Source organism: Lycorma delicatula, chromosome 6 (genome assembly GCF_047948215.1).
Source record: "Lycorma delicatula isolate Av1 chromosome 6, ASM4794821v1, whole genome shotgun sequence".
Lineage (NCBI taxonomy): Eukaryota > Metazoa > Arthropoda > Insecta > Hemiptera > Fulgoridae > Lycorma > Lycorma delicatula.
This window is the reverse complement of record NC_134460.1, coordinates 70,064,121-70,087,929: the sequence shown is the minus strand read 5'-3', so window position 1 is coordinate 70,087,929 and position 23,809 is coordinate 70,064,121. Positions and strand designations below refer to the sequence as shown.

Here is a 23,809-nt window from a genome sequence, read left to right as displayed (position 1 = left end):
ATACAAATTAAAAAATCTAGTCCATTCACTTTATGTAAAATAGAAATTAATCAACAAAATCATGCCAAATGCGTGATAGTTTCAATTCAGATGGTTAGATCAGTTATGCTGTACATTTACCATTCATTTCACTGAAATCTTACTAAGATAAGTATATCATACAAATCAGGTTATTGGTTTGTAAAGTTGGTTTTATGTACAAAAATGTTTATATTTAATTTATAATAAAGATAAAAGATGGGGAAAGATGAACATCATGGGCTGAGAGTGGAAATGATTAAATTGGATGTCTGGAATGTGTATTATGAAAATATGTTTACTGAAAATTGGATGAAATTCATGGGTAACTTAGAAATAAGAAGCAAGAGAAAAGAGATGAAATCGTGGGTAGGATAACGAATAAGGAAATTTGTGATGCGCTGAGAGTGTGTAAAGGTGGGTTCCAGGAACATTCTGATAGAATTGGTGAAGAATGCTCCAGAATTAAAATGGCTGGTATATTGGAAAACATTTTTAATAAATGTCAGTTGGAAGATGCTAAGATTTCAGATAAGTGGAAGGTAGCTTTTATTAGTTCAATAAGTAAAAAAGGAGCAAGAACTGACAGTCATAATTATTGAGGAATTGATGTTGCTTCCTCTGTCAAAAAGTTGTATGATATATAATAATGGCAAGAATAGAGAGGGAGGTGGAAATTGGGGAGGAGCACTGAGGTTTTATGGCTGGGAGGTCACGTATAGATAATATATTTACTTTGACAGTTGTTAAGTAAGAGGATGGAATTAAAGAGTAAAGAGAAATGGATACAGTTTTTGTAGTCATAGAATGCCTGTGATACAGTAATACTGAAAAAATTATTTAAGGTATTGTTCAATTCATCATAGATATCTAAATGCAATTAAAAACTTGTATGATTGTCAAATGAGTTTGGTCAAAGTGGGAATCAGTTGTCATCTGGGCTCAATCCTATTAGAGGTTCTGTCAAGGTTGTTGCTTATCCCCAATGTTGTTAAAAATATATAAAGATAAGGTTTTAAAGGAGTGGCAAGCAAAATGTAGAAGTATGGGGTGGAGGTAGATGATGATTATATACATTCACTGTTGTTTGCAAATGATCAGGTGATATAGCTTTGGATGATTATGATTTGTGAATGCATGATGATGAAGCTGGTGGAAGTATACAAAAAATGGGGCCTGAGAATAAATTTTGTCAAGAATTTGGTTGTCACAGGGAAAGTGGAAGATTTAAATGTCAGCGACAATATTAATAAAAATGTTGAAGATTTTAAATATCCAGGAACTATGCTGTCTAAGGATGGAACAAGTAAGGCTGATATTCGTAGTAGAGGCTCAGGTTTGCTTGGCTGTGCAGAAGTGCAATTCAGTATGGTGATCTGATGTTTTGTGAAAGGATACAAAGATACAGATTTATAACTCTGTAAGAATATAATCCTGTATGGGGTAGAAACATGGGAGTTGAGGAAAAGAGATAAGGAGAAACTGATGGTGGTAGAATAGATATTTTGTCAACAAGTACAGGAGTTTTACGGTTACAACAAATTTGGGATGAAAAAATTCAGACAAGAGGATTCCAGTGACGAGTACTGTTTTGGAAGATGTGGAGATTGGGATGGTACAGACATGTACGTAGCATGGAACTGTAAAGGTGGCCTTAAAAATTGTTGGAGCGGGTACCTGAGGAGAGACAAAGGCATGGACGTCCGCCGAGATCTTGGATGGAGGGTGTGATGAAATCAACGAATAGACAAGGACGGGATATAGATACGTGGAGTGATCGTGAGGCTTGGAGAATGGGATGCAGAGGTGACAAATAACATAATGCTGTAAAAAATAAATATCACAGTTAAAAAAATAAATAAATAAAACAGTTCAGAACTGACAGGTGTCAACTTTCTGACCATAGAAGAGCTTTAAACTTTTTTCTTTTTTTTAAACCAAAGATGGTGAAAATTTTAATTTATTAATTAAAAGCACAAGATACCACAATAAAATATTTACCCATTTTAGGACAATAGATGTTTACAATTTGAACATTTTCTTTTTACCTGGAATAGGCCATTTAGGAGAAAAACATACTAAAAGCAAGATAAGTATGCTCCAACAAAAAAATAAAAGAGAACAATAAAAAAAAAATAGTCCCAAAGTACTGAACTGAATAAAAAGCTTAACCAAGAATAATAAGGCTGAGAAAGCAGATGAAGCAGCAGTGTCAACATGCGCATTCTTCAAAGCAATAAGACCATAGAAATTATTACGTACCGGAGGAACTAACAGTATGTTGTTCTTTTAAGGGTGACTGTACCTGCTCGGGTACTTGGACCATATTCACTAACTCACTTTGTTGTGGTTGTGGTTGTTTGGTCATAGTTCGTCCCATTCCTGGAGCCATACTTGCCACTGGATTGTAGGCGTGTAAGTACTGATTCATTGATGGTCCTGATTGACCAAGAACTGGCAAGTTAAATCCATGTGTCTGATAAGGTGTTGTATTCATACTTGGAGGAACTGTTGTCATCTGTAAAAAAATACATAAAAATATTAATTAGTTAAAATTAATTGATTAATAAAGGCTGAGGCAATCATTACTGAATGGTGTTCATTAACTGGTTGGAAATTACCACATCAAATAGTCCAATTCCAATATGAAATGTATTTAATGTTGTTGATTATTATTTAACCATCTAGATGATTAAATGATAGCACTTGTCAATCTTTAAGGTGGCACTTTAAGCTTTAGTTCAAATCAAAATGCAGCAGTTAGATTGAAAAATTTCCAATTTTCAACTTGCTTAAAACTAACCAATAATTTTTTTTACAAAAGTTATTTCTCAACAGTTCTTACACACTGAATAAAATTACGTTTTTCTATGTATTTTTAAAACTACTTTTTAAAAATTATTTTGAATTAAAATTGATGAAGAACTAGCATATGGATGAAATGAATAAATTATAAATACTACGATATTTATAATGTAATAGCTTTCTAATTTTCCACTGAATCTAGATTACACTAATAATATTATATATATATATATATATATATATATATATATACACATCTCCATGTAATACTAACTTAATTTTTTAATCAAACCTGGTAATTGTTCAAGCTCCTGAATCTCATTGTACAATAAAAGTTAACACTTCAAAGACAGATTAATAGACTGATTATCATGATCAAAGCAGAAAAATTATAAATAAATTTTTTTTTTGTGGGCTAGTGAAGAAGTAGACTTAATTATAAATTAATTTTTTTGTTCCAAAAACAATCCAAAATGTTTGTAAATTGAATTATGTTTTTGCTAAAAATCTGAGTTTCAAGGCTAACAGTTTGCAGCAGCAAAACCATAAGCATATTTCTATTATAGTATGATTCATGATTAAATTAGTGGTAATCTGATTACAGTAATACTTCTTAATAATTTAAAACAGACCCTCCTAAATAAAAAATAATCTGGAGGTCCTGGGTTCGAATCCTGATCAGGCATGGCATATGCTACATTTCCATATCCCACACACAAGTTTCAAGAAGCTTATGTGGCCATATCATCAAGCAAAAAAAAAAAATTTAATTAAAAATTTTTGTCGCCAGCACACATGGCAACAGTTTTAACACATTACGCCATAGATCAAATCACTGTCTTATCCCACCTGCTCTATTCATCTGACTTGGCTCCTGCAGACTATTTTCTGTTCCTGAAACTCAAGTTGAAGATGAAAGGCCGCTTTTACAACACTCCAGCCATCCACAGGGATTGCACCAAGCAGTTGAAGGCAATCCCACAAACAAAGTGATTTTTCCAGGCCGATGGATGGGCTCTACTGGGGCTGCAACGAGTGTATAACTAGAGAAAGGTTCTATGTAGAGGGCTGATGTGAGTAAATTCGTTTATCTTTAAATCTGTATTTTTATTTAATTTAGTTGAGGAACCTTTCAGACATACTGTGTATGTGTGTGTATATATATATATATATATATATATATATACACATACAGAGTAGTGGAGATTTCCCGGTTGAAGCTCAAACTTTAATGAATTGAATTTATGACCTGTGAACAGGGTTTGAACTGAATAATTAGAATGAATAATATTACATAATTGTCAATAATTGTTCTGGATTTATCCAGAAAAATTTTGCAAAAACCCAAAAAAAATTAATATATATATATTTATTTATTATTAATTTATTTAGGTTAAACTTTTTATAAACCATTTTTTTTCTCTGTACATAATTATCTCTCTCTCTATATATATATATATATATATAATATTTTTTCAGCCTCCTTAAAGCACAGAATTAGAGAAACATTCTTACCTTTACGTTTTTACTTTATCATAATGTTTTCAGGCCTAAGCCCATCTTCAGTGATATTTTTTTATAAATTTTTAGACTGTTTAACATTTACACATTATTCTATTATAATCTTTTTACATTTTGTAAAAATTGTTGGTTAAAATAAAAATTTTCTAAAAAACATTTAAAATAAATTAGAACAAATAATTGTTCAGTCAAGAATGAAAAAGTATACAATAATTATTAACTTATCATATCTTTGTATACCAACTTAAATAATTTTAATAAGAATGTCCCCATCAAATTCTGTTCACAGATTTATAATTCTGTATAAATAAATAATTTTTTTTAAATTATTGTATTATACAAGGGTAAGTCAATTATTATCCGCAATTTAGTTATATTTTTGTTTATGTTCATAGTACTGTCATGTTGTGTAGATGATGCATGTGTGGTTTAATTATTGTTATGTCTGTGCAGGTTTGATGCTGCTAGGTTAATTCCATTATCGCTGCCCTGCCGTTAAGCATGGCTGCTCCGCTTTCTGTTTGCACCAAAGAAGAGCAACGTTCAGTGATCCGTTTTTTGGGGTCGGAAGGTGTATCAGGGGGTGAAATTCATCTAAGACTTTCGGTAGAGTACAGGAATGGTGTTGCCGCAACGGAGTGTCTACGAATAGAAAGAAAAATTCAAAAATGGTCACTCACATGTTACACACGATGAAGGAGCCAGACGACCGTTACCCGTCACAAATGAGGAAAACATTGAGCGTGCACGTGACATTGTTTTCTTAGACAGAGGAGTAACTATTGATGAAGTGACACATCGTCTGCAAATTAGTCACGGTTCTGTCTACGAAATCATCCACAACAGACCTGGATTTCATAAAGTCTGTGCAAGATGGATCCCAAAACAACACACAGTTGCATGAACAAACACGCTTGGACATCTACCAAAAACATTTGGATTGCTATGGTAATGAACAGGACATCTTCTTAGACAGAATCATCACTGGTGATGAAACATGGATCCATCATTACGAGCTGGAGAGTAAACTGCAGAGTATGGAATGGAAACATCCAAATTCGCCCTGCAAAAGACCCAACCATCCGCAGGAAAACTGATGCTTACGGTTTTTTGGGACTCACAAGGCCCAGTACTGGAACATTATAGGGAAAAGGGGCACGACAATAAACAGTGCGATGGTTACTGCCAAGCTGAAGCCTGCAATTTGAAACAAACACCGAGGACTGCTGAAACGCTTCAGAAACTCAACTTTGAAGTACTGGCTCACCCTCCGTTTAGTCCTGATCTTGCCTCTTCTGACTACCATTTGTTTGGTCCACTCAAAGAGGCATTAAGGGGCCACCGATTTACCTTGGACGAAACAATGAAAGAAGCAGTGCATTCCTGGCTTTTTTTATGCAGCTCAACTGAAAACCTTCTTTTATGAGGGCATCAGGAAGCTTGTGCAACGATGGACTTAGTGCACTGAAATGCAAGGGGACTATGTTGAAAAATGATGTACATGTAAGTTTCCTATTTGTATTGCAATAAAATTTATAACTACATTGCGGATAATAATTGACTTACCCTCGTATATATAGATATAAACGTGAATTCAGCCCTATAAATCTGCAAACGGAATTTGATGGGATCATTCTTAATAAAACTGTTTAAGTTGGTATACAAAGATATGATAAATTAACAGTTATTGTATACTTTTTCATTCTTAACTGAACAAATATTTATTCTAATTTATTTTAAACGTTTTTAAGAAATTTTTATTTTAACCAACAATTTTACAAAGTGTAAAAAGATAATAGAGTAAAGAGTAAATGTAAACAGTCTAAAAATTTACAAAAAATTATCACTGAAGATGGGCTTAGGCCTGAGAACATTATAAAGTAAAAAAGTAAAAGTAAGAGTGTTTCTCTAATTCTGTGCTTTGCGGAGGCTGAAAAAATATTATATTGTATACATAGATATATATTTATGTAGTAGTGGAGATTTGCTGGTTGAAGACAAACTTTAATGAATTGTGAACTAAGTGTGTATCACTGTGTGAGCTAGGTTGGAGTGAATGATTATAATATCTAAAAACCAATTTCTAGATTTTTTGAAATTCCAAGGTTTAAAATGGATTTTTGAATTTCAAAACCCTGTTGGTTTTTTAATTTTTCAGTAACAAATGAAGAATAAACCTGATTTTTTTATGAATGCAGTCTTCATGCCAATAACCAATTCCTAGATTTTTTTAAATTCAATGTTGAAAGGGGATGAAGAAAGGTAAATAAATTTTGAACAATGATTGTAAATTTTCCTCTAGACTATAGTAAAAAAGATATTCAGTAGATTTTGGCTTGCATATACTCCTAAGATAAATATTTAAAAAATCATTTTTGACTTTTTTTAATTCTGATTTTTTTAGGGGGTGTTAAGTATATGGTGTACGGTTCAACGAATGCACCCACTGCCACAGTTACTGTATATGTGACTTGCTGCACTTCCCTCCAGTTACTTGAAAAAAAAAAACATAAAATAAAAAGATTCACCGCTACGGGAAACACAAGTAACCACATAGCGCAGACGAAGCTGCACTGGGGAGAAGCTAATCTATGATATAATAAATCACAATGAAGCTGCATGAACTACAATATAAAGATTTTTTTTTTGTATTTATTAAGTACAAAATTTTAAAAGAAAATTTAGGCTAATAAAACAACCATAACAACATACAAGTTAATATCTAAACATGAATTGTATCAGAATAAATCATATTCACTAAAAAATTTATGGTATGTAACAAAGTGAATTGGAGGTTTATCCAATTTCAATTAATACTCTATTAATTAAAATTAATATATAAAACTTCTTGTTACAGTAAAAAAAAATTAAAATTAATCAGTAAAAATAAATTAATTACAGTAAAAGTTAACAACCTGAACAATAGCAGGATCATTTGGCAATTGATTTGTAACCACTCTGATGTCTTTTATATCACTACCCCTAAATAAAATAAACTCGTATGTTTGTGCTTGGGGTGGCACAGGATTTTCAACCTCTCTGTCTTCTGTTCCATAAGACCGAACTGTAACAGGAAAAAAGTATTAAAAAAAAGGAATACATATATAAGATGAAATTTATACTGAGATAAATACAATAGATATGTCATAGTGAATTAACAATGGAGGCGACCAGAACACCTCGATGTCAAATCCTGGTGATTTAAAGATCATAATAAAATATATCTTTAAAAGTGCAGCTGTTACAAATAAGCTTTATATGAATATTCTTAAAAAGGGAAATCTATGCCTACATAATTAATTCAACTTTCATAAACAGAAGCAGTATATTTCAATAAAATACATTTCAAATAAAAAAATGAGTCCACAAAAAGGAAGATATTTCTAAACTGAATGAAATAGTTTAGCCCATTCACAATCAGATAATGATATTTACCATTATTTTGTTATGATACAAAATGATACAGATTAAAAAAAAAAAAAAAGCTATAACAAGTACTAATTTTATAGGCTATGATAATAATGCGAAAATACTTGTTATTGTGCTGCAAAACATAACAAACACTTACATATATTATTTATATTAAATTAATATTATAATAAATATAACATATACATTGTCACAAAGAACAGGTTTAAGTGTTGCGCAAGCATATGAGTAAAGTAAAAGATGTACTAGGTAGAATATATTGCAGCATACAAACTACAAAACCAGAAAAAATCATAATAGATACATTGAGAAAATGTAGTCATAAATTTATATCCTGTTCATATAAATTACTATTTTTCAACAATTAAAATTTGTAATTATTTTTACAAATATTTAAAAGAAACAATTAAAAAACTAAAAAAAAAAAAAAAAAAAAACAGTAATATAAAAACGCAGCACAGATGGAAAGATATCATGAGTTAAAATAAAACCATAGTAAATACAACATTAAAAATATAAATTAAAAGAAAAAATTGCAATGACGCATAACAGATACAATCCACAAGGATGTGGTTCACAATTAGCTGGCAATAGCAGCAAGCACAAATGAATACATCTGTCTGAGCCATCAGGTATCCATGAGTGAGCCTAGTGTGCCCTATTCACAAATGGCAAATATTAACCTCCTCACAATGGCTATTCCTACATGAAGAGCTCCAGGGTGACATGCCCTTAACTGGTCAAAGTTTATTATTGATAGAAGCATTCGATTCACTCTGCCACTCACCTCGAAACATACCCTTAGAAAACCAAAAAGATTATTCAAAATAACACGATTAGTGAAAGGAGGCTCCAAACAAACCTCATTTGCCGCACCATCAGTGCACTCATTGCCTGAAATTCAGCAATGAAGTGCTGGCAATAGGAAGATGTTTGAATGAAGAATTCAAGGGCAACCACATGATCGATAGAAACATAAATCTCAAGATACATTTTCCTAAGTTTACAGATTTTATTCATAATATTGTGATTAATAAAAAAAAAGATACACGTTTTTAAATAGAATAACATATACTTTAACATGTACTTAAACTCGCTGCTGCTACTAGCTTATTTACTCCTCTGTTCTAGTTATCAGCTGTAAGCAATTCATGCTTCAGTGCAATAGCTTCATTTTTTGCAGTTTTTTTTTTCTAAAATGCCTTATTCGATTGAAGAAAGGGCTGCTGTATTCAAAGATTTTCTCCCAATCCAAAAAAAAGTTATTAGAAGTTATCACAAAAAAATGGTGTAAAATACAAATCTTGCCAAAAAAACTCCTCACAATTTAGATTTGAAACTATATTGTTTAATAACTGGCAACTTAATAGAACAGACTAACCAAAACATCTCAATAATTGGGATTGAATTCTCAAAAACTTTGTCGACTGACAGGCAGACTTGATGCTGTACTTCTTATCAAACAAGGCATGGTTTCATTCACCTGTGTTAATTCTCAACATTAGATATTAGATGACTCTCCGGAACCACCATAAGGTATTACTTCAGAGGATAGTATGAACACAAATGAAGTGTAGTCTTGTACAGTCTCATGTTGACTATTCCTAAGATGTGTGGTTAATTGAAATCCGTATAAAAGTAACTGCTTTTACTAGGATTTGAACCTTAGAACTTTTGACTTTGAAATAAGCTGATTTGAGACGACGAGTTCACCACTAGACCAACTGGGTGGGTTATATTAGACTGAAAACCTTAACCAAAAGTTTTCGGGTCTACTTCATGATGAGAATGTTTGTATAGGGTGCTGTTTCCAAATATCATATAGTGGGGCCAACATTTTTTGACTGGACTGTCAAGAAAGTGTACCGTACAATTTTTGAAGAATTCTATGTGTGGTTAACAGATAATGAAAAATATTACGGCTTCTTTCAAAAAGATAAAAAAACATGTCAGACTCAAGGATTCAGTAGTATCTGTTCATGCAATTTTTACAAAAAAATTAACTGACAGCAGAGAATGGTGGCCTCAATGATCCCCAGATCTGTCTAGTCGCAATTTTTTCCTTTGGAGCTACTTGAAGGATGTTTGTGAATCAAATCCCCACATTATTGATGAATTGAAGGCAAACATTCAACAAAAAATCAATGCCACTAACAATTTGCATTAGGTGACTCTCAATATGACCATTTTGAGCATAAAAGTGCATCACTGCACACGGCAATCACTTTAAATACTTTTTAAAAAAATGGTAAATATGTAAAATTTTACTACTAAATATAAAATTTAATTTACATTTTTTTAAAATTTCATTTGTAATATGTTCATGTTACTACTGTTTAGTCAGTAATGGTTCAGTTTTAAGTTGCTCACAATGTATTAAAATTGGTCAATACCTGCTCAGATTGAAAACACAAGTATATTTTATCATATAAACATGAAATAGTACACCATACAGATTTTCTCAGCTTTATTATTTATTATTGATTGCAAAAAAATGAAAAAAAAATTAATTGATTTCTTTAGAATTTTTCTTCAGGAATTCATCCTGAAGAAATTCTTTAGAATTTTTAAGTTAAGACTAAAAATTAATTTTTCAGATAATATATAACGCATTTAAAATTTAATTCATCAAATTTACGTTATCTATTTCTTAAACTGGCTCACTATTTCCTCATCTAAAGATGACTTTAAAAAGATCACAAAAATTCATAACACTCTCTCCCAATCACATACACACAAAAATAGGTAACTGATTAAAATATGATATTAATGTACTGATTATTCTAAAATTAACTGTATATATTAATCAATCTCAATTTAGATCTTGGCAAAAATTAATTCACCTAATTAATACACCACGTCCAGGTGCAATAATTTCAGAAAAAATTTTTTTGACAATCGATTTGTCAATTTCACTTCTTTGATAATTATTTATATATAGAAAAGCTACATAACAGAATTGTATAACTTATTTTGGATTTTATTCTAAGTATTTTAATTTGGAAATGTTATTTTTATATATTTTTTTAAGTAGTTAATTGTTGAATATGATCAATTTTAAGCCTCCTTATACATATTTAACTTTTAATACAGCTGAAATACTCGCAAGAGGTCATCTATCAAAAAGCAGGTACGGATGATAATTAATAATTTCTCGTCAGAACACCCTTAGCACTAATGGAAAACATAGTCAAATTAGGTAATAAAAATATGATTCAGGATTTAAATGCCTTTTCAGAAATGTTAACGGCATATAGCAGGGGCCAATGTTCAAAATTAACACTAACATGTTCAATTTTGAAACCATTTTTGTTTTATAATAAGAGATCATATTACATATTAAAAGGAAAGCAATCATAATTCTTTTTTCTTTAATAACTGTCATACCAAGTTAACTTCGGATCGTTAACTTATTCAAGTAACTTCACATTAACTTAGAATTACCAAGTAACAATGTTACTTACTTGATTTTAATAACTACATTAAAAACTATAACTTACAGCGTCTACTAATTCTTATAATATATTAAGTTGTGTCTGCAACTACAATTAAACTACAATATAAATGCATGCAGAGTACGTTGCAATCATTTCATGACATCATAATCCATTTGTCAGTGATGTTACTTTGAAAATTTTATTTTTAACATTATTAAATGAATAATCAAGGGGATTGATCACAACACATTTCAGATATTTATTTTTGGTTCGCCAATTATATTGGTAATACAAGTTAATAATTCAACAATATTTTAAAGACCTTCCACCATTCTCTCCTATTTTCTAAAAATCACATAAATATTTTTCTTTTAAGTTATCTCATAAGGCATAAAACCACTATTAAAAAATATTGTTTTTTATAATACCAAATATGAAATAATTTGTAAAACTAAAAAAAAAAAAATTATATTAATTCAACAGGGATTTTAGTTCAGATCAAGTTAACATACGCAAAAAAAGTTAAAAGCAAAAAAAGAATTATTTTTTAATGATTTTTCTAACTTGACAATTCATTTGCAATTTAATGTTGCTAATGTAAAGGCAAATTGTTAAAAACAATAAATAATAATCAAGAGACCCAGGTGGATCAGAACCTGATATATAACAACATTCATTTGCGACTAACAAATTCCAACAGTATATAATGAAACAATATTTAACTTTTTTTTAACTTTGGTGGTCTGCAGGAAGCAATAACTTAGTGTGTGAAGTAGAGAAACTGTACTCTATAATTCCCTAGTATTTGTACAGTAATTACTAACTACAGAGTATAATTCCCTACTAGTGAATTGTACCCTACCTTTCACTCATCAATTTCCATGATGCTACAACCCTGAGACATTATAGATGTTGCAGAACCACGATGTTGTACGAAATACATGTCAGTTTACAGATTTAATGAAAACCATTGGTTTTCAATAATCAATTTACTTTAGTAAATCAATTTTTCAAATTTATCCTCCTTTACCATATTTGTGTGTAGGAAATAAATAATGATGATTTTAGGAAACTTATTAATAATGCAATACTCTTTACACAATATACTTTTTATAATTCTCATAAAGCCTCTGTGGGGCAGAGTGGTAGCATCTCAGCCTTTCACCTGGCAGTCCTGGGTTAAAATCCTGGTCAGGCATGGCATTATCCATACACTAAAAATTTTCATTCTCTTAGGGTAAAATTACCAAAGCAGTCAATCCCAGTAAAAAAAATTCTCATAAAAGCACTAAACAGCACAAAATACTTATAAAGAAATTCATTCTTTCAAATAGAAAGCATTATTTAATGAATGTACATTAAAAAATTGACAATTATAATTCTGTAGCCTGTTTCCTGTTTTAAAACTTCAAGTCAGCAAAAATTATTCAATTAATTCAGTTGTTCCCTCACACCATTAATAATGATAATTAATTGCCTAAATAATCAAAACTTCAACTTTATATCAACTGCATTTTTTTTAAAATTAAGATCAAATTAACACAAAAATAGAAAATTATAAATATAAATTACTTATAACACACTTCTTTATTCACAAACTACGATTGTTCAAAACCAACCCTTGATTACTACTACATTATTAAAACTTGGAAAATTTAAGGCATTACACATTCTACATTGAGTAGTACCCTGTATATTTGAATAAACGGTACTTACATATTAACGCCACCGCAGCTACAGCTTTATTTAAAAGCAAAGTAGTCTATCAGATTTCAGTGGAAAATGGGCTGATCTAGAGTTTAACATAAATTCAAAACACTCTATTAATTTTAATAAATGGTTATTTATATTTATTTATTTTATAAATATAATTTAACCAAACTTAACCTACGCTCGCTAACCTTGACAATTAAAAGGAGTGTTTTGATTATTTAAATAATAAATAAATGCAATAATTACTGAATTTATTAAATAAATACTCAAAAAATTAGTGTTAATTAGTCAAGGTTAGCGAGCCAAGCAAGCGTAGGTTAAGTTTTATTTATAAAATAAATAAACATAAATAACCATTTATTAAAATTAATAAAGAGACTGTTCATTTTCCACCGAAATCCGATTGACTACTTTGTTTTTAAATAAAGCTGTAGCTGCGGTGGCGTTAATACGTAAGTACCGAATAAACTCAGTATTAATCCCTAAGATTAATATCACTACTGCTCTCCCCAATCTGTTAACTTTCTTTTCAAAAAAAAAAATATATATATATAAAACAATCATAACGTATATAAAAAAATTATGGTTTTTGGCAAAGAGTTTAGGATCCATGCAATGAAACAAAATATTGCAAGGCAATCATGAAAGCTTTTCTTTCTTTTTTTTTAACCTCCAGAACCATTATAAGGTATAATTCATCCTCATTCAAAGGTATAATGAGGATGATACATATGAATGTGAATGAAGTGTAGTCTTCATTCCTGAGAAGTGAAACCCAACCACCCAAAAGAATGCCAGTATCCATGATCTAGTATTCAAATCCGTATAAAAGTAACCTACCTTTACTAGGATTTGAACCTCAAACTCTACACTTCAAAATCAGCTGATTTGCGATTACGAGTTAACCACTAGACCAGCCCAATGGGATAATCATGATCACCTGATTTACACCAAAATTTTAATTAGATAATAATTCACATAATTATTTAAGATTAAGTTAAATAATTATTTTAATGTAGTATACACTAACAGAATTACATTTTTACTTCTAATAATAGTAAAGTCTGAAAAATGTTAACTTTGGCTACAATTCAGATACACAAAAAATACTATAAAATCTTAATTACTGGTTTAGGAGAGCATATGTAATATTAAACATCTACTGTAAGAAAAATGAAGTACATACACAATGTACACTTTATACTATAAACTGTATGCCTCACAATGCAACAGTTTCAGAAACACTGGAATGCAGCAAGAAATGGCAATCCTACCATTTTAACAGCTAAGGATTGTACCAGTCAATGTAACTGTGTGTCTGAATATTCCACTGAGCAAGGGTCCAAAAAAAATTTTAACATAGATTTAAAAACTTAAGCAAAACAGTATCTGTAAGTTTAGTCCTCCTAATTTTTTTTTTGTTAAGAACCTTATCCCCATTTTCAGTTGAAATCTGAATTTGAATGATAAATGAACAACAGATTTACTTTAATTATTTTAACAGAACATCAAAAGAACTTAAAATTCCAGGAAATATGTATGCACGTAATTCAACCAAAAATTAGGTGGTTGCCATTTTTTCTTTAATTATAAATTTTTTTGGCATTTAACAACCACTAATGGCAAATTATTTTTTTTTCATTAATTTTCATCACTTCAACAATTTAAAGTAATTAATAAAATGAACCATTTATTCGAAGTAATTATTGATTTTTATATCTACATGAATTTCTTGCTCAAGATGTGTTGTAGAGGCAAACAAAAATTATCAGTTAGGTACAAAAGTAAATAAGTTCTACTGCTGACAAGTCTTCATTTAACAAATTAACCTAAAGAACTACTTAATAAAACAGCAAACAGTTACAGAAAAAAATCTGAACACAATGACAAAATTTTAAAAAAATAATATAATCAATTCACTTTCAAATTATATGGATATTGTTCTTCAATATGTATATGTATCACTTCAGAACAAGAAAGTTAATTCATCAGTGGAATTACCCATTATTGGCATATTGGAATACAATAGCTGTAACCTTTAATATTTTACTGCCATAACAAAGCCAAAATCATAATGAGAGATAATATACTATACAAACTTTGCTACTAGAAAAATGAAGATTTCTCCAATTACATAAACACTAATCTGGGTTAAATTAATAGTAATTTCAAGAATGTGTTAAATTACTCAATAGTACACATTACTAAATTTAATTTTTAGTAATCCATAGATATGGAATATGCTTATAGCACATTCTACATGTCACAAACTTGTTCTAACAGGTTCATGTCAGTTGCTTTGTTAGGGGAATATTTAAATGTTTAATGATGCACAGAAAAAAAACCAGAGTTCAGTTTGCGGGGAAAATTAAGATATTTTTTTTTAAATACAAAGAAATCATTATTTTATCATAATTCTCTATTTGAGTTATTTGTTCAAAAACTTTATTTCAATTCTGGCTTGAATCACATTGCATTTTTTTTTTTTTTAATCGCTCTAATAAATATTAACAAATAAAATTTGCTATTTCTGGTGATCAGATATACAATAATTAAGTTAACTTGGTAATCAAGTTTATACAAGAATAACTAACAACAGCTATTCTAATTCTTATGAACAATATTCTTATCAATAATTTATTTCAATATAATAGATTCTTTTTGTCATATAATTTTACAGATATCTTTGAGAACTTCCTGGTTTTGATTTAAAATCAAACTGAAATATATATATATATATATATAACTGAAAAAAGATAATATTCCAACAAACAATTATTATGAATAACATCCAGTACAACGGCCAAAATTCAAACAAATCTTCCTGTTTTTTTTAAATTAAAAAATAAAAACATTAAAAAATATTAATAAACAAATCATGCAGCTCACGGTAAAAATACATAAAAAATAATTAAGTTTAGACTTCATCTAACTTCCAGGCATTTAATAAATACATTAACAAATATTCCATAGCCATTTATTTTATCATGCTGCAATGAATCATAACACATATTATTGACAAAGAATAAAAAACAGATAAGATAGCACATGATGTTTAACCCACAGAAATTCTGTTTAAAATATACTAGCAGATCCGGCAATGCTTCGCTATTGCTTGATTTGACTATATATATAGATTAAATAAACACAATTGAAAGTTTGATAAAACATTAAAAAACTGACCATTACAGACCATCACAAAATGTAACCTTTCACTTTATAAAAGTCACAATGTAAATAAATCCAACTGGCAAAACAACAGCACTACCTAGCAGATTTAATTCAAACCACACTCTAAACACAGTAATCTGTGGAAAATAACTTTTTAACGAAAAGAGATATGGCTACAAAATCATCACAATTAACCGAGCATTAAAAAAATTACAAAACATTACAAACTTCACAAAATTTATCTATCTCAACATAGGCACCACCTAGCAATTCGATTTTTTGCAAAAATATTTCTTTTCACATAACTAATATATTTTCTGAATATGAACCAAATCGAACCATAAATGTAATTTTTCCAAATATATCAACCCCAGCGCCATCTAGCAAAACTTTTACAGAAATATTTCTTTCCATGTAATACATATTCTGAATATGAACCAAATCGGATCATAAATACAATCTTTTAAAATATTATAACTCCAGTGCCCCACCTAGCAGCTCCAAACTAATTCAGAAACCTTAGTGGGCGTGGGCACAATAACTTACTAAAGCTTCATTGCAATCGGATGAATGGTATAGGAACACATACAGGACAAACAAACATCCATTTTTATATATACATTAACATATATAACATTATATATATATAGAAAAGGAATGTACACACCATAAACAGCCACATGTAATGGCATTTTCGAAAATGGTTTTTTGTCATTCAACTAATCCTAAAGCTCACAATCAGCAACACATTTTTCTTTCTGTTGCTTATTCAGCAGTTATGGCACCAATATTGTCATTAATATGATACACATTTAGTTTTCTGTTTGACTGTTCCAACTTTGAAAAATTCCCATTTTTCTGAGGTTCATGACAGTCAATTAACAATTTTCTCTGACAATAATTGATGCATTTTTTTAATGTGATCAGTGTCAAATGATGTTAATTGCCTTAATAATATTTTGATTAATTTAATTTGTTAATTTTAAAGTATATCCTAAATATAAAAATTAAAGTATTGAGGCTGATCTGGCTTTTTAACTGACAAGTATGTATGTGTGGCATTTACTACTCTGGTTTTTATCAAAACTTAATGTTTGTTAAATTTAAAAAAATAAATAAATATATGAGGTGTTTTATTTTTCTTTTATAATTAATAAATTTATATAAAAAGTGTTGTATAAAAACACTAAGCTTAGTTTCCACTCTGTTGATAACTTTAGTCAGAATGCAGCCATCAACATTCACTGGATTAATCACTTTTGATGGCCTTTGGTTAAGAAATTTACTTAACCCTTTGTACTCCTTTGTCAAATACAGTTCGACATCATAATTTCCCGGTACCGCACCTTTGTTGAGTAAGGTGCAACAATTTTAAATTAACCACGATTATGCACAGAGATTCAAAAACGAACTGACATCTGTTTCTAAGAACAGGAAAACTCATGTAATATCGATATTCAACATTAATAAAAACAAAGATAGATCGTTATACATTTAATTATGTTCTTGATGTGAGGCTATGTATTCTGTGAGTTGGCATGGCATCTACCAGTTGCTCTAGTAATAGTTTTTTTAACTGATCTGATATTGAAAATAAGTTTAATGATAACAGTGATGAAGATCCTGATTATAATATTGAAGAAAGTGATCAAGAAAATGCTATTTTGAAGAATTATAGTGAAAGTGAAGGTAGCGATGAAATAAATGAACCCCAAGGTAGGCCTTATGTTCATGCTGTTTCTCAGTCGTGGAATCTTGCAAATGATTTTAATTTTTCCAAAGTTACATTTAATACTGCAAATACAGATTTATAGACTCTCTTGTGGGAATAAGACACCAACATCATCAGTTGAATTTTTTATGTTATTTTTTCACCAGTTATTTGATCGCATAACTTCTGAAACAAATCAATATGTGAAGGAAAAAATTAAAAAAGTAACTCCACTTAGACAGTATTCAATCTGGTTTAAATTCACTGATGTTACAAATAAAGAAATGATTGCTATGCATGGTGTTTTACTGAATGCAGAAAATGAAAAACGAGTTGCAAGAGTTTTTTCATCTCAATTGGCTTGACTCATCTTAATTTTTATCAAATGTATTTTCTTATACGAGTTTTGCAAAATTTTTGGGTTCTTCATGTGTCACCTTCTACTTCGGCAGCAAATTTAGGATTACGTATACAAATTAATTCAAGGTTAAATAATGTAAAAGAAGTTATAGATTATATAAAAACCAGATTTTTAGATTATTATTCACAAAGTCAATGTTTATCTGCAGATGAGCGACTGTAAGTTTCAAGGGATGTGTTCTTTTTAAAATGTATAATAAAGACAAACCTATTTAGTGGGGACTTAGAATTTATGTTATATGTAATGCAAAAAATGATTAATTTGTTCAGTTACTCCTTATTATGGCCCTCTAACAAGAAATTTTTTAATGAGGCCTGAACTTTCATTCACGGAATGGATTGTTCTCCAGTTGATCACAAATGTGACTAATGTCACTCAAAAATGTGGTTACCATTTTTATACATGCACAGATTTTATATTTCAGTAAATTTAACCCAGTTATTATTAGCAATGAAGTCCATTGGTACTGTTCAACCACGCAAACAAGGAATGCCTAAAGAAGTTAACAAAACAAATCTGAAGGGGAAATTTGCTGTCCATGAATCTGTTGCTTACAGTACGGATGATAAAGTAATGGTTTTTGCATGAAGAGATAAGAGGTATGTAATAATGTTAAGTACTTCTCAATGTCAGTACTACCATTGTAAAAGAAAAAACTAATAAATATTTTGAAAAGCCAATGGTAGTTATAGACTATGTATCGCATATGGGAAGGGTTGCCTGAGCCAACCACTATATTTTGAGATACAGTTTAGCTGCATAAAGTTTAAAATGGTGGTGGAAACTTATTTTTTGTTGTTGTCAGAGGTGTCAGTTGTCAAGGATTTTATTTTGTATAATGAGTATTTCACCAGTCAAGGGCAACAACCAATACCACATAAAAAATATCAAAGAATGTTGATTCTGGTCTGGTTAGTAATGTCAGGAACACAAACAATACGAGAGATCAACCTTCATCAAAAGATGACGAAGAATGGTTAAATGGCAAGCTTCATATTATAAATAAAATTCCTGATTATAAACACAAGGATTGTGCTGTGTGCTCCAATCATTCAGTCAAAGGTGCTAGAAGAGATACTGTATTTTGGTGTGAAATGTGTCACAGAAACCCAGGTTTACACCTGGAAATTGTTACAAGAAATACCACATTGAAAAAAATTATCGTAATTAACAAGAAAGTCCTATTTTTTGATTAAATGAAGGTTTTTCGTAAAGGTTTTTTGTAAAAAATTTTTAATATTTTTTATATAAGTTTTATCAAAGGTAACCAACCACAAATTTAATTAATAGCTGACAGGGAACTAAGTGATAAAAAACTGGGGACTCAATGGCACTAACTGATTTCATAACTGGAGGATAAGGGTTAATGAAGCATCTTAAGAGTTTAGCCACCATGCTTCTATCATGTTAATTAAACTATTATTTAACAAATAACAGTTGTTTAAATGTGTTAATTAGCGATTAAAATAAAATTTTATAATTTATTCATAACCTACAACATATTCAGTTCAGTACTAGCAAACCATTAATATTTCACATAGATTATCCTACTCCGCCAAGACCATCACTAATCATAAGTACAAGAATATTTTTCTTTTGCAAACTTCATCCCCCAAATAAAAAACTCAGATGTTTTGAATTAATTGCACACCCTGTCAAGCTCCACTAAAGTGGCAGTCCTGCCAGCTACCAATTGTGTCACTGTGGTGCCATAGATGGAAGCAGGGTGGTTGACCCAAATCTCATAGCACTTGTCAAAGGAAGAAGGAACTAATGATAAGGAAGGGAAGGGAAGAATCAATCCCAGAGTTCCAGGTAGTTTACTGACTTATATAGAACCCCATCCATTATGGAATCCAAGGATAGTAATCAAATGTTACCCATAATTCAACATATTTTCAAGTTTAATACCATATAAGGAATTTTTCATACTTGGCAGAGTAAGTGATAACAAATACAAAACTGCAATCCATGTAATGAACAGGAAAAACCAACAAGTACCTCCTCTGTGATGTTTGATAACACACAACATTACTTAGTATTTTAGTAGTTGGTAAACTTTTGAATTTCATAAATAAAACATCATAGATAAGATTTAAGTCCAAAATAATGTTATACATAAGTAACCATTAGTTAATTTTAATTAACCTCCAGCTTATTATTTAATTAGCGATTCAACAGCAATGGACTACTAGTAGCTCAAAAATTTAACTCAATAAAGATAAACATTCAAATACAAATATTAAAAGTTATAAAAATGTTTACTTTCATTGCTTTAATATTGCATGAAAATGTCAACAAAAAAGTACATCACCGTAGGAGGAATATATAAAGGGAGAAAAAGTTAAATAAGTACTAGGATGTATGCCAAAAAATTAAGTTAGTCTATTATTTTTATAAGTTTCTAAATTAAAAAAAAAAGATTTTTTGCAATTTTAATAATCAAGGGCATATTCTTGGAAAAATATTTGAATGAGGAAGATCAGATGGATGAATGACAAGTGAAGAAACTGCGTATTGTTTAACCAATCTTCAGTCAGAAACTAGTTAAGAATTCTACATCATTCTAGATACTACTATACCAATTGAACAGCTTTATAAGTAGTAAGTATAGATGCACAAGCTTTATACTGAATAAAAAATATTTATAACAGTTAAAATTACTTGTGACATAAATCTCTTTCTATACAACATTTTTCAACAAATAATTTTTTCATTAGTTAACAGACTTAAAAATCAAATAAGGATATGTATTGTAAATGAGACAAAATCTACATGGATCCACATCAAAATTATTTTAACAAAATAATTTCAAATCACATTCCAAATCCAACATAAAATAAAATTATTCCCTAATATTATTCACCCTGATTAACAAAAATTAATAACATTCAAAACAATAACCCTAAAAACATCAGGGTAACTCTAGAGAAAATCAGAAAATCTCAATTAGTTCGATTCATGATCATTTCATATTTCTATCAAATCTACATACAAGAGAAGGTAAAACCTGAACAAAATTTTTTTTCTCCCACCTATAAGAGGGAAAATCCTCATTTTTACGCAACTGCCAAAAAAGGAGTGTAATGTATTTAGGGTGTTTGTTTTACCATAGCAGCTCAATGGCTGAACAGATTAAGATATATGAACCCGTGTTGGAACCCTTATGTTACCAGGAATGTCATAGGCTACATATATATGTGGGTGATTCAAAAAGAAAGGGAAATAATTTGGAAACTGATTCCAGAGCTTGAAATATGGAAAAACATTCATACAAAAATACGTTTGAAAATGCTTTGTTACAGAGTTACGACTAACAAAAAAATTTGCACAGGTTTCAATTCCCCTAAAGAAATTTCAGATTATTAGGGGTAAACTTGATGATTTCTTACATCTTTTGACCTGAAAAACTGAATAAAACAGGTACTAACTGTATTAAAATAAATGTATTTCCTGTAGTTTTCATGATATCCATGTAAAACAGAAAAAAATTGGTGGTGAAAAACTTTTTTTTTAGGTTTGAAGTACAATAACTTTGTTAAATAACTAACAAATGCATAAATTTTATTATCAAAATATGTACAAAATTTTATTCAGAAAAAATTGATTTAATAAATTCCATGAAAAACAAAAAAAAAAATCACTTTTATTAATAACAAGTCATGAATTTGTAAAAATTAAAAACCAGCTGAACAATTAATTATTAATTAAATATATATATATATATATGTTTAAATAAATTTAAAAAATTTGAAAACAAGATTATACTATGTTTAAATAGTATATACAAAATTGTCACCTGCATGCTCTTTAATTATCCTATATAAAAGAGCAATTTTTTTGTTTGACAGTCGTGCTTTTAATCTTTAATATTTATCTTGTTTATAAACTAGGTTAATTTCAAAATTTATTTTAATTTTTTAAACCTGTAAAAATACTTTGATGATCTAGAAATATATTATATCTGTTCAACTTTTACTGCGCAACTGAATTTTTTAATGAATTCAATCTAGTTAAAATTTATTTTATAAAAACATTTTCAAATTACAGTAAAATTTTGTAATAATGTCAATGTTCAGGATTTTCCCCCAGTACTATTCCTGCTTATTATTAAAGCTGTTAATTCTACAGCTTCTTTAGATATTTTTAAATGTGAATTTTGGACCCCCTATTTCAAAATGGGGACCAGATAAAAAAAATTACACTGATGCACTTCATTATAATGAGCTCTGAAAGTTTCATAATGATTGCTTAGTTACATAATGAAAAATATTGCTTTGAAAATTATTTCAAAGCAATATTTTTCAATAAATGTTTTATTTCTACTTTGGAAGAAAGTAAAAAATCATCAATGACGTTGAAAATCCAATTTTGATATTTTAAGACGTATTAGGTTACAAACATATGATATGCCTCATAATTTAATATTTCTGAATTTCTAAATAAATATAAACTTGAACTATTCTGTAAATATTCTACTCATAATACGCTAATTGGCAATTTATGTCTTAGTATTAAAAATAAATGAATGCAAAAAGTAAAATTGAGTTTTCCTTTCATGTAACAATAATAGACATTTAATAAAACTTACTGGAGGGCTAATTTTAGCCATAAATTAAAAATATAAAAACAACGCACTTAAAATATGCTGTTAACATTAAGAAATGTACTCATTTAAACAGATTCCGCCCTATTTTTTCACAAAACTAATTTACTCCGCATTCACTCTAAGAAAAAGATTCAAATAAAAAAAATTGGAAGGTACAAAATGTGAAACAACTTGTTTTAATAATTTTAATGAAATGATCCAATTTTTAGAAATACTTGTAAGCGAAGCTGGACATGCCATAGTTTACATATAAACAATGCAGAATCACTATGGTTAATTGGTATTATTAAAGAAAAATTTTCTTATGAATCCAGACTTTGGTAACAAAACTTTAATAAAAAGATACAATTCAATAGTTCAAATCTAACTATTACTTAAAACCTTCAGATCTTTAGTATATTACATTAAATCATTTAAACGAGCTTATTTTGTGATTAAAGAACGAATTCCAAAATCATTAAACAAAGAAAACAGAAATAACTAACAACAAACACTATAACAACAAAAATTAACATGTTTAATCTGTTCCGTAAGTTATCTTCTCGTCATGTTTATGCATGTATGCACTAACTACAATCTTGTTTAGACAAATACCCATAACCCCACGTTAACAGTAGCTAGATAACACTATAATTCTACATTTTTTACAGCTAACTGCTCTAATGAAACTGCTATAATTACAACAGTAATAATTATGTATAATTACTACAATACGAAAAATATCTGCAAGAAGAAACAATTTATAATTACCACTGGCCAATGCTATAGTGCATTCATTGGGGTCGACAGTAAACAACTTTCCTTCATACCTTATATCAGCTTTTGATATTAAACTAATTTTACTTCCTATTTCGGGCATTCCTGCCATGGCTGACCGTTAAAAAACCTAATAACTAAAGAAAAAAACTAATTGACATTACATCGGCTCTAACATAACACGACAAGCTCTCGGAGGCAAATGGTGGACCTAGGTG

At 29.5% G+C, this 23,809-nt stretch overlaps 1 protein-coding gene across 1 annotated transcript in view; it reads right to left on the bottom strand.

Annotated features, from left to right (window-relative positions):
• The window catches only part of tral (LSM14 family protein trailer hitch), a 48,575-nt gene extending 24,768 nt beyond the window's left edge, over positions 1-23,807 (bottom strand). Inside the window, exons 1-3 of the mRNA XM_075370001.1 lie at positions 23,586-23,807; positions 7,260-7,408; positions 2,281-2,536 (exon numbers count right to left, since the gene is read on the bottom strand). Coding sequence (XP_075226116.1) covers positions 2,281-2,536; positions 7,260-7,408; positions 23,586-23,703 — 523 coding nt within the window. The 5' untranslated portion in view covers positions 23,704-23,807. The remainder of the gene's footprint in view (positions 1-2,280; positions 2,537-7,259; positions 7,409-23,585) is intronic.
• Positions 23,808-23,809: the final 2 nt, after the last annotated feature.